The sequence below is a fragment of the Muscardinus avellanarius genome, assembly GCF_963383645.1.
Source record: "Muscardinus avellanarius genome assembly, chromosome: 11".
In the NCBI taxonomy this organism is placed as follows: domain Eukaryota; kingdom Metazoa; phylum Chordata; class Mammalia; order Rodentia; family Gliridae; genus Muscardinus; species Muscardinus avellanarius.
The window spans coordinates 19,395,693-19,408,260 of NC_137797.1; the positions used below are offsets into that span (position 1 = coordinate 19,395,693).

At 49.6% G+C, this 12,568-nt stretch overlaps 2 protein-coding genes across 2 annotated transcripts in view; one reads left to right on the forward strand and one right to left on the reverse strand.

Moving 5' to 3' along the window:
* NT5DC3 (5'-nucleotidase domain containing 3) overlaps positions 1 to 5,882 on the forward strand; it is a gene marked incomplete at both ends in the record, with an annotated part of 66,567 nt that extends 60,685 nt beyond the window's left edge. Inside the window, 2 exons of the mRNA XM_080706133.1 lie at positions 3,287 to 3,351; positions 5,630 to 5,882. Coding sequence (XP_080562259.1) covers positions 3,287 to 3,351; positions 5,630 to 5,882 — 318 coding nt within the window. The remainder of the gene's footprint in view (positions 1 to 3,286; positions 3,352 to 5,629) is intronic.
* A 4,121-nt stretch (positions 5,883 to 10,003) lies between these two features.
* STAB2 (stabilin 2) overlaps positions 10,004 to 12,568 on the reverse strand; it is a gene marked incomplete at both ends in the record, with an annotated part of 163,727 nt that continues 161,162 nt past the window's right edge. Inside the window, 2 exons of the mRNA XM_080704808.1 lie at positions 10,004 to 10,226; positions 11,593 to 11,639. Coding sequence (XP_080560934.1) covers positions 10,004 to 10,226; positions 11,593 to 11,639 — 270 coding nt within the window. The remainder of the gene's footprint in view (positions 10,227 to 11,592; positions 11,640 to 12,568) is intronic.

The window sequence follows — 12,568 nt, forward strand, 5'->3', positions numbered from 1 at the left end:
GGTTGTAACTCAGAGGTAGAATGCCCCTAGGTTAATTCCCCATTTGTAACACACACACACACACACACACACACACACACACACACACACACCCGAGTTCAGTTTCAGTTTGATTTTAAAGTTAAATATCTGTGATTTGCTGGGTTTGTTTTCTTTTTCTTTTTAGTTTCATGGCAGTTACTTCTTATCAGTTAAGTAGCCAGTTTGGGACAATTAGGACTGGCATTACTGGTCATTTCCTGGCCTGAGGGAATGACCCTCTTGCAGGGGTGGCCTCCTTCGCGGCCCCCTCCAGTCTCAGGAGGCACCTCATTTTCCCTGGCCGGCTCACCTGGGTGGCACCAGCGGCACTAGTGCTGACTCTTCAGCTCAAGAGGTGGAGAGGCCCACTTTCTTGGCTGATGCACCTGCGGCTCTGGCCCTGGTCTGGTGCCCACCGCCTGCCACTGGCTTCGCAAACAGGCAAGGGCCTGCCTCGCTGTCCCAGCTGGCAGCCCGTGCAAGGCAGCTGGGCGCTGAGCTCAGGCAGAGCTGGGAGGAGAGGCAGGCCAGGTCCTTCTTAGGGCACCTGCTGCCAAGCGCGTCCCCAGGCCTGGTCTCCAGGGTTCCATGGCTCTGCTGGCTCTTGGCTCTTCTCTGATGAGGGCTTGTTCTGTTTCTCCCACTGTGCATGCCTGTGAGATCATCTTCTAAAAACAGAAGACATCAGTTCTGGGCTAATGTAGCTGAGCCTGAGCATGTTTTGCACAATACTGCCAGTTCCGCCGTGTGTGCCGGACATGGTGCTGAGTACATAGGTCACAATTAATAGTCACAGCTGTCCTGTGCAGGTACAGGCAACTTTTCCATTTTAGAATAAGGAAACTGGGGTTTGGAGAGGCTAGTAACATGCCTTGTGATGCACAAGTGCAGGCTTTTGAGCATTGCCCTAAAGGCCCGCTGGATGAGAGGTCTCAGGTGGAGTCAGAGACCGTGGTAGCCTTAGTTGAGGCGTCTCTTTCTGTGCTTTCAGTTACCTGTGGTTGATCATGCTCTGAAAATATTAAAAGGAAAATTAAGGAAATAATTCATAAATTTTAAGTAACTTTTATTGCAGTATGTTATTATAATTGTTTTATTTTAGTAATCACTGTTGTTAATCTCTTACTGGGGTCTCTCTCTCTCTTTTTTTTTTTTTGGTGGCACTGGGGCACCTGGAAGCCTTTCTACCTCTGGGCTACACTCCCAGACCTATTTTGTATTTTGTATTTTTTTTTTTTTGAAATAGGGTCTCTTAAGCCAGCAAGGCTGGCTCCGAACCAGCCTGATCCTCCTGTCTCCACCTCCCAAATGTGGGGATTACAAGCATGCGCCACCATGCCTGGCCTGGGGTATCTCTTGTAAGGGCAGTAATCCCATTCCTGAGGCTCCATTCTCTTGACTCAGTCACCCCAAGGCCTCGCCTCCCAACACCGCTGTGTTGTAGGTTAGGTTTCTACTGATGCGCTCTGGAGGGGCGCAGACATATAGTCATAACACAGGGAGCTCCTTCCTCCTGCCTTGAAGGGGACGTGGGCGCCTGGTTCATGGATCACGAAGGGGGTGTGGGCAGGAGTGGGAGTTCCCCCCACAGCTGATGCCTGTTTTGTATGTTGTCACATTCTTTTGTCATGATTTGTGCCCCACAAGGGCTTCCATCTCATTCTCTGTGTGTCTTCAGCATTTAGTGCACTTAAGCTGGGCAGTGATATAAGTGCTGAAAACACAGACACACACACACACACACACACACACACACACACACCCCTTATATATACATAAACATTCCTGTGGTATCCTGTGGATTTTACCTCTTCAGATCTAGTCTAAATTTTATGTCTTAGAGCCTACATTCTGTAGTGAGTGATTTATTGATTTAAAATATGAAAACTAAGACAGGAAGATCACAAGTTCAAGGCTAGCCTGAGCAACCTAGTGAGAGTCTATTTCATGACAAAAAATATAAGGGGCTGGGGTGCAGCTAAGAGAAAGAATGTTTTTGAGTTTGGCCCTCAGTACTTCCCACCGCATCCTCGCTCAAAGTTAATTAAAAATACATTCATGGAATTACAGCAGAATCCCCAGCAGCGTGGGCAGCGGCCTGGTGCGCCTGGGGCACACAGCTAGTGACTCTTCAGTGGCAGCTGCTTCTGTGGTGTTGTCGGTGGGATCAGCAAGAACTTCAAGTTTTAAACTCAGTTGAGACCCAGCTTTTGTTTGAGTGGCAGAAACCCTTAGCCTGGTGACCATCAGTAGTCACGCTGTTGAGCTGGGCGGCTGTGATAAACAGAATGGCTTTGGCCCCACGTGAAAAGCAGATGGTTCACTTTTTGGCCTTTTCCCCAAGTTCTAAGGTTACCCTGTGGTCGTGAATTGTGGGAGCCCCACCTGTTCCCTGAGTCATGTGTGCCTGGGGCTCCGGCTCACTGTTCCTCTTCAGCCCCAAGAACCTTGGAGAGAGGCGTGTGAGATTCCACTTGTGGGCCTGCAGGCACTTGGCAGTTTCTTTTTGCCAGGCTCACGTTTTGGCCTACCAGATCCTCTGCTCTATACTTTTATATCGAAATGTACTGCCTTCTTGCCTTCTGCAAAAAAAAATTTTTTTTCTGTTCATCATTTAAAATGATAAGGTAACATGAAAAAAGCAAAATCCACTTATAATTCTCCTATCCATTCACAAATTAAAATAACTTTTTATATTAATTTCCAATTGTAGTACATATTTTCACATGCTTGCAATTACTGAATGTATTGTTATACATACTTATTTCCATTTAACTGCCATGATGTTGATACACATGTATGTAACACATTTATGTAGAATACATAATGTGTATAATAACAGTTTAATACATATTTTTTTTGTACTGGAGGTCGAATCTAGGGGTGTTCCACCTTGAGCTATACCCCAAGACCTCTATTATTTTTTGTTCTGAAACAAGGTCTTGCAAAATTGCTGAGGGACCTGGCTAAGGTTGCTAAAGCTGGCCTTGAACCTTTGATCTTCCTGTTTCAGCCTCCCAAGTACTGGGATTATCGGCATGGGCCCCCATATGTGGAAGCTGATTTCTATGATGATATTTTCTTTTATTTTTTTTTAGTAAAGAAAGTAAGATTTCATTTAGGGAGTCTGAACATGTATTATATCACCCAAGTGTCACCTATTAAAGAACAGTCCTCCCAGAGGAGCTGCCTGTCAAGAAGTTCCTGTAACTAGTGAGTTAGTGTGATGCTGAAACTGTCCTAGTAACTGGCTTATGTCCTTCAGGTTCACCGAGATGCGGAGTCGCAGCTGGTTTTGCAGGAGTGGAAGAAGGAGCGGAAGGAGATGAGGTCAGAGGCGTGTGTTTGAGCGCGGGACTCCACCCGGCTGGGTGTGCTCAGCCCACTCATGTTCTCCCAGGGCAGCCCGAGGCAGTCGTGAAGCATCCTTTTTTAGCTCCCAGGTGTGAATTCCTAGGATCAGCTCTCTGATCAGCTCTCTGCTGCTAGTGATGGTGACATTTCCTCTAGACAGTCGACGAGCTCCATCTTCCCTCTCTCTGTGCTATTCGGAGGCTGTGGGAGAAGGGAGCTTCCTCCATCATTCCTCCTCCCTGCCTCCCTGGCCATCCCTCTGGGCCGCTGGTGGCCCAGTTGTCGGTAACGCTGGCAGTAGAGTGGAATGGGCTGGGTGGAGGTGGACTCCGCATCCACAGTGAATTCTCAGGGATCCTAGGACCTGTGTGTTCTGTACTCTTGGCCTTCACAAATGCACAGTCTCTGTCAGATGTTTTTTGGAAAGGAAGCTGCCTGTGGGTCAGAAGTTTGGCAAATGTGTGTCCTCAGGGAACTGTTTTCTAAAGAGGGCCTCGTTGACAGTCACACTCCCCTAAGGATGCTCTGCATGAACATTTAAGAGCATGGTGCCCCTCATGCCTGGGCTGTGGCCTCTTAAGCTTTGGAAACAGGTTGCTGCCTGGATTCTGGTCTCTGAGCAGTGAGTGGGCGGCCTGACTTGGGGGGGTTGTGTTGGGGGAAGGAGAAGGGTGTGGGTCATTCCTCAGGTACTGCAGAAGCCAGAATTATAATGCTGTTGGTCCAGCCGGGCGTCGTGGTGCACACTTTTAATCCCAGCACTTGGGAGGTTGAGATAGGAGGATCACAGCTTTGTGGCCAACCTCAGCAACTTAGTGAGCCAGATCCTCAGTAACTTAGTGGGGCCTGTTTCTAAATAAAAAATAAAATAGGGCTGGGAGTGTAGAATGCCTCCAACCTCCAGTAGCAACAACAACAACAAAAGTTGGGTAAAAAGATAGGGGGGCATACAGTGTGATTTGCCTCTTTGAAGTCTGGACCTGGATCCTACAGTCCACGGATGGTGCTTGTTTAGGGGCCTCGGAGTGTTAGATAAAGGCATGGTTTCACCTGTTAGAGATTTTGTGCTGACTGAGTCTCTGATATCTTCACGTCTCAATGAGATTTTTCAGTAAAAGCTTAAAAAAACATTTATGTTGTTCTACACACACCTATTGAATTCTTTTCGCTTTCTCGTTTTTAGTTGTTGTTGGATCTTTCATCCCCAAATGATGACAGACAGCTGCCACCAGCTAGTGGCTTTTGTCTCACAGTTGTGTAAAGTTACACTTTTTCTTATATTTGTAATTGATTTATCGAGAGGCAAATGGTATTGATCCATTTTGCTGAGATACTGTGTGTGTCAGGGTCCCAGCCGTTGGATAGCGCGCACGTCCTTTGTAGGTGGGATGTGGATTTAGACACTTGTGCAGGGACTGCAGACCGCAGGGCTTAGTGCCTTGGGTGTGAATGAGGTGAGTGGCCTTGCACAACCGCGAGCTGGGCTGGGAGGGGCAGTGAGGCCTCTGAAGCCCTGTCCCGCACGCTGGCAGTCAATGTAGCGATCCATAAGTCTTCAGAAGGCAGGGTGCTTTAGGTAGTTATGACATGCTTTCATCTATCTGCCTGAACCAGTCCTCACAATAACCTTTTCATAAAGGGGTCTTTAAACCCATTCTGCTGTAGGCTGTAGACAGGGAAGTTTAGAGACATGGGGAACTTTTTTTTTTTAATCTCTCTCTCTGCACCTTCAGAAGTAGCACTGCACCCTGTTTTGGTTTGGAAAGTACAGTGTGCGTATCTAGAGGGAAATGTGATTCCAGCTGGAGCCTTGAAGCTGTGCTCTGTTAGCTGGCGTGGGTGGAAATGCGAATCAAGTCATCTTGACGGATGGACGAACCATTCTCTCAATTAGAAGTTAGGTCTGCTCCAGGCTACTTTCTTCTTGTAAAGAAGTCCTTTTTTCTTTTATTCTTTAGAGGGATTTTGATTTCAGCAGTTGAAAACCTTTTAAATCATTCTCTGGAGCCAGATGTGGTGGCGCATACTTGTAATCCCAGGACTTGGGAGGCTGAGACAGGAGAACCGCAGGTCTGTGGCCAGCCTCAGCTACTCTGTGAGGCCCTCTGTAACTTAGTGAGACCCTGTTTCAAAATAAAGAATAAAACAGGGCTGGAAGTAGCGCTCGAAGGTCAAATGCCCCTGGGTTCCACCCCTAGCACCACAAATAAATAAACCATTCTCTGTTGTGTTGTATTCTTCTCTGCTCCTACAGGGAAATGACCAAAAATTTCTTCAACGCCCAGTTCGGAAGCTTGTTCCGCACTGACCAGAACCCCACCTACTTCCTGCGGCGCTTGTCACGATTTGCAGACATCTACATGGCCTCGCTGAGCTGCCTCCTGAACTACGATGTCAGCCACACGTTCTACCCCAGGAGGACTCCGCTGCAGCACGAGCTGCCCGCCTGGTCGGACAGTCCCTGTGCCTCCAGAGCCCCGCTCCTGCAGGAGGCGCAGGCCAAGTAACCGCACGCCGCCCGTGGAAAGAGCCAGGAGCAGCCACAGCCGCAGCCCCGGACTGGGCAGACTTGGTGGGATGACTTTGTGTGGGCCTGAGTGTTGTCTTCTGAAGAGATTCGACTATGCCTTTGGATATTTATGTTGTACCTTGTGGAGAAAGCACCCTGGGTCAGTGTTGGCTCCAGCTGCCCATAGGCCCAGCTTCCTCTGCTCGTGGGCTGCAGGGCAGGGCAAGGGTAAGCTCTGTTCTGAAACTGACTTGGCCTTGTTGTTCACCGAACTCCTGGAACTGGTGACATTTTCCAGGACAGGTGAGACCACTTGATGCCAACTCTGTGTTCAGTAGATGGAGTTTGGAAACTGTCTGGACTCGTCCGTGGGACATTTCCTGACTGTACAGGCTGAGCGTCAGGGACTGCAGGGCCCAGGACGTGCAGAGATAAACTGCTGGCAGAAGGCAGTGAGAAGTGAGCCCTTCAGTGTCCCTGGGCTGCAGTAAGTAGTAGAGGTGACTCCTGAATGGCAGCCAGTTCCCAAATCTTGGTCCTAGGGCTTTGGCGGGCATTTGGGTGCATTGTGTCCAGGAGAATGCAGCTTGGCTGGAAGGACTTACATGAGAAGGAGAAGAACCCTTTGTCCTCAGTGTGCACCTGCTGCGTCCTGCCCCGCGCAGGCAAGGCAGTGAGTCACAGGCAATGGGAAGACTCCTCCTCTCCCTGGGGTAGAGGCTGGGGAGGCACAGCTCTGGTGAAATCGCCTTCCTGCTGGCAAAACAGTTATGGTGGGAAAAGGCTGCCAGAAATCAGTGGGGCAGAAGAACCATAACCTTTGTGGTCGGTCTCCCAGGAACATAGGAAACCCAGAAATGCCACCCAAGTGCTGGTGCCATGTGCTCATGGAAGGAGAGGAAATGAAACAGGCCAAGGTCCTCGTCACGGGACGCCACGCCACACCTCGCCACCTCTGGGTCAAATGGAATCTTGTTTAAAATGTACGCGTTACCAGCACCTGTCTCGTCTGGGGGGAGCGTCACTCACTCAGGAGGGGTGCTGAGGGAGGCACCTTCTCCTCTGAGCTTCGCCCCCTCCCCTGTCAGTGTGGCTCTGGGGAGTCTGGTTTCCTTTAGGTGATTGAGGTGTGAGAGGATGGTGGGCATTGACGCTAATTAATTAGACCTAGTTACTGAGCTTTTCTCATTTCTTTCTTAGAGCAAAGCAAATGGCTTATATTCTTCCTTTTATCCCCCCTCCACCTCGGGGAACAATCCTTTATTACATCTGTATTCGCAAAGTCTTTCAACACCAAGTACTTACTGACCACACTCTGAGTGCCTCCGGAGTATCTGCTGTTACTGGTCACAGTGCTGCTAATGGCGTATTCATTGCATGCGATGCCTGAACACTTCCACTCAGATAAGCCTTGCCTCGTGTCGCCAGAACTCATTTTGGGCTTTGATCCATCTAGCTAATGTGGCATATGTTGTTGAAGCTAAAGAATGGCAGGAACGTGCAGGGGGCTGTTGGAAAGTGCTTTCTTACTCAGCATTTTATTATAATGTATTGTGACCATCCATGGACCTAATGCTCCACAGGCTACCCGCCAGGATGCACAAGTTAAATGAGTTACATAGAGCATGGTGGCACATGCCTGTATTCCCAGGCCTTCAGAGGCTGAGACAAGAGGATTGCGGGTTTGAGATCAGCCACAGCACCTTAGCGAGGCCCTATTTCAAAATAAAAAATAAAATAGGACTGGGGGTGTGTGTAGCTCAGAAATGAATAACCCTGGATTCAATTCCCAGCCCCCCCCCCAAAAAAAAGTTACATAGTATATATTGTAGCACAAATAATGTAGCACAAATAATGGTATTTTTACTTGAGATACTGTGTTGTGTCTAAGCATCATGGCCAGTGTGATTCTTTCAATGCATTTAGGCTTCTTTTTTTGCTTCTGTGTTTTGTAAAAGCACAGAAGGTACAGGGGCTGGTCCTTGTTTGGAGCAGGGCCGGCATTCTGTTGCCTTCTTGCCCAGCGTCTTGGCTGTGAGGGCGCTGGGGAGGCTGGCGTGCACGCGGCGGGCGATGCTCAGAGGCGCCGCGACTCTGGGCGTGGAGTGTCTGCCTTGGGGGAGAGAGTGAGGAGGCAGGTGCTGTTTGAGAACGCATTTTTGCTCGGTGTCTCACACACACCAGGAGGTGTACACTCGATGCCAGTTACTCAAGACTGACGTAGGACTATTTTTAAACCGCTTTTTTGAATGTCTGTGTTAGGTGACCTAAGTTTTGGGAGAAATTTTTTTCTGGGTATGAGTAATGAATTGAACGATTTATCCCGAGTTAGGAGGGTTTTCATCTCGGGGCCACTCAGCTTGACAGGACTGAGCTCGGCCATGTGGCAGAGGCCCGGCCTCTTGCACCAGAAACCCCCGGCCTGTGCTTGGTGGGCTGGGCTGGCACTGCCCGTGCCATCTCCATGGGAGGGAGGCACTCCTACTTCGTTCTTGTGCGGCCCGGCCAGGCAGGCCTTCCCGTGCCACTGGCCCAGCTCTCCCTGCAGTCTGGCACACGCACGGGGCCTCTCCTTCTCTCCAGTGTCTCTGTTTTGTGCAGTGATAGAGCATGTTGGCACGAGGGAAGGGAATCTGTTCTCTGCCATTTAAAGAAAAATCAGTGTGTAAAGCAAACAATAAAATGAGTTTGAACAGTCAAACAATTACTGATTTTTAACATTGCTTACACTGATTTTCTGAGAATCATGTGAACCAAAATTCACAGTCCAGGGGCAGCCCCTGCCAGCCGGGCATCCAGCCAGGCTCACGACACCCATGGTGGGGGGAGAGACTTGCCCTGCTGATTTTTTTTAAGAGTTGCTTTTCTTGAGAAAACCTGGCTTTGCAAACAGTTTAAGTATTTGGCTTCAAGCTCCTGCTTCCCTCCTGACATTTATATATTCATTCATTTTCTGTTTAACATGCTCTCACATGAATACCGTGGATCATAGACCAGCTGCCACTGATGGGGCATATTGCAGACTAAATTACTAGTTGCTTTGACCGCGTCAGCCCTCTTAATTACTACAAAGGAGAAGTGAAAAGCCACCAGGCCTCCCACCCCGCTTAGCGCTGGGCGCGCTCAATGGCTCCCCTCGCCCCTTCTCAAGAGGACTTTGACGCAGCAGAGAGCGGGCTCAGCACTGGGGTCGCATCTACTCTGGCTAGTGCTCATTTGCTGCCGAAGACCCATGGCGGCCCCTTGTCTAGGATGCTCTAACACTGAATTTGGCCAGACGCAGGGTTCCTTGATTGCTCTATTCAACTACCAGGGCCTATGTTTTTCCCTCTTAATATTGATTTCCTTTTGTCATAATATTTTTTCCTTTGGCGGGGGGAGCTTCAGTATTTGGGAGCTGGGTTCAATGTTCAGCTGACTTTTGACTCCACGGTTGGGTTAAAGTTAGGAAACCAAAGGGAGTGCTGGTCCTCTAATGAGGGCCAGTGACCTTTTCTCCTAACGGGCCGGATCGGTTACTGTTCTCAGCTTTGCAGCACCAGCCGCTGTTGCTTCTTCCTTAGGATGGGCATGGCTGTGTTCCGTCATAACTCGATTGACCAGAACAGGCCGCGGGCCCCTGCTGTAGTGGGTTGTGACAGTTGGTGGCAGTGGCAAGAGCCCCTTGTGATGGCTCGCCGATGCGAGGCCTGTAGCTGGGATGCGGTTAGTAGAAAGTAGTTCTGTAGGTAAGTGTGCCGTGTCCCTTTAAGAGCACGTTCCGGGCATATTTCCTCGAATGGCCAGTGGTGAGGTGTGTTTCCAGCACATTTCAAGGTTGCATCATTACGGTGTACTTGAGCTACCTCTCGTCGCACTCGTCCATGATTGTGCCAGTGCTGGGTGCTGGGCGCTGGGTGGGGCCGCCTGGGAACCTCTCGGCACTGAATGACTTACCTGAGTGCTGAGTGCCGAGTGCTGCGGGCTCACCATTCGCAGCGGCCGGTCTTCGCTGGGGATTTCCTTGGCCACAGAGCCTTGCGTCACCCCATCACCCCCTTGCTGGGGGTCCTTGACTGCTGCATGTAGGGGTTCAAAGGCCTGGCTTCCTCACCCCAACTCGGGAAAGCCTGTGGAGTCCTACAGCTCCTGAGTGCCCTGCGGGGTCGGTGAGGCCGCCTGCCTGTGCCGCAGCCCAGCAGCTCCCCCGCCCGTCGCGCCCCTCCCCCCCTGCATGTTGACTCCCCCAGCTTTCCCCTGTAACCTTCCTGCATGCAGCGCCCCCCGCCAGGGAACGGACCTGGGACGGTGTTTCTGTCCTCTTGATAGTGCAAGCTTGAACTCCGACTCAGGAGACTGTTTTCTGATTGTTTAATGGAATGACAAGTTGGGCCTGTACAATATCAGGCAAAATAAATGCAAATTTAGTAGACTTACTATTTATTCTGAATGTGAATTTGCTATTTATTTAAATAATTGATTTATATGTGTTAAGTGGTATTGAACTTATAGCCAAATAAAAGTTTGAATTGCATCACCTGGCTTGTTGTCTGTTTCCTGTTCTTAAGTCTGTGTGGTAAAGGTTTATTAAATTCTAGTGAATCCACGGTGGATTATGGCTTCCAAGCTCCCCACCCCTGACTCTGTTCTTGGGCCTTTTTTCTTCTACCCCCTTAATAATCTCAAGAAGAAACTTAGCACAGTGTTGTCAGGGGTCATCGCTGTTGTTGCATGTAGCAGTGCTTCATGCACTGCTTTTAGGGCTGAATAATATTCCATTGATGGATAAACCTCAGTTTGTCTGCTCATCAGATGATAGCGGTGTGGGTTGTTTACATTTCTTAACTGTTCCATGAGCAGGGCTGCCATGAACATGCATACACAAGTGTTATGGGGACATGTTTTTATTTCTCTCGGTTATATACCTAGTAGTAAGATTTGGGGGCCATATGGTAATGCTGTGTTTAAGTTTCTAAGGAAATGTCAGGCTGTTTTCCACAATGGCTGCACCATTTTACATGCCCACCAGCAATGTTGGGAGCGCCCCAGTTTCTCCACACCCTCGCCAATACTTGTTCTTTTCTGACTTTTTGATTGGAGCACCCTGTGGGTGTGATGCGCCATCTCACTGTGGCTCTCATATCTTAGAGCAGACACACAAAAAGCAAACAAAACAGAACTCAGAAGAATGCTTTAGGCAGTTGTTGGCCAGTTGAAGTTCCTAATTAGCCCTAATATGTGGATCTGGCCTTCAGGGTTCGACCCCTCCTGTGGCAAACGTGGTCTTTGTTTCCCTAAACATCGGCTTTGTTTTTTGATTCTATTTCTGTTCCATAGACATTTATTGAGCACATTTTCTGTGCCTGGCGCAGTGCTGGCTGCAGGGAGACAAGGACGAGGGAGGCGGGCCCTGCCCTGGGGAGCCTACAGTCCAACAGAAAGATCAGAGTTACCCATTAGGCAGGACAGAATGTGGGAGACTTCATCTAAACATACGAAGGAAAGATGGTGGGGGCCGGGGAAAGCGAGAGGCCCCGGGGCTGGACTGAGTAACACAGTCCCTCACCCAGGAAATAGACCCAGGTTAACTAAAGAGATGAGGTACAGCTTCTGAGTGCTTCACATTTTAAAATGCTACCCCACCCCAATTCCCCAAAGTGTCCGGTACTGAGGATTCACAGTGGAGACTCTGGGCGAGGGGCCGCTGGCTGCTCACGTCAGACCCTCACAGCGCCCCCAAGGGGTCGCTGCTCCCCAGCTGCTGTTCCCCGGAGTCCTGGAAGAGAGAGAGAGAGAGAGAGAGGGCTGTGAGCCCTGGCCATCCGGGTCAGACATTTCTTTGGGCCTCGGGTCTGAGACCCACAGCAAGAGCCTCCTTATGAACCCCGCGTGGTGGGAGGTTCCTGCACTCCATGCCTCACGTTAGGGGGTGGGACGGGGTGGTGGTTAGGGCCACTCCTTCTGGGGCCTTGCAGTCTCGGCTGCTGCCACATGGCCCTTGAAAAGTCCCCTCAACTCTGCCACCCCTACCGCATCTCCGAAGGGCCTTGATACTGCCTCCCAGGGCGGTGTGAGCCATAGATGCTGCAGTTGGCAAGGCATAAGCGCCCACCCTTGAGCTCTCGGGAGACAGTGCTGAGAAGCCAGACCCCAGAGGCGGCCATCCGGCCTCCCACGCTCTTTGATGTTAAGTGGCATAATACGTGTGAATGGAGGTTTTTCATGGGTGACCTTTGTGGCGTTTGGGATATCTGGACTAGTGACAGATACTGTACAAACACCCCGCCTTTCCATATATGAGGCACAGGAACCTCGCCCATCACTTTGGGGGCTGATGTTCTAGGCATAGGGTGCCTGTTACTGGAACACTTTTTCCTCTCTGTCTCCACGGCTGGGTTAGCTGAATCCTTCTAGGATACTCACCTGCCTCAGGTAACCTTTCTTGTGCAGAGTTAATGGGGCCTTTGGAGAAGGACAGACAGTTGGGAAGATATTCAGGGGCACAGGAACAGGTGGTATAACTTTATCTTCTGCTTTTTAAATCATTTCAGCATAATGAGTGCTTCCAGAAATGAACTCCTACTAGCTAATAATCACCACTTTGACGAGTTCACCCTTACAGTTTGGCTGAGACACTTTTACATGGGTTATATAAAAAATAAGATTTGTGATCTGTTTGTTTTCCAATCTTTAATAAAGATCTAT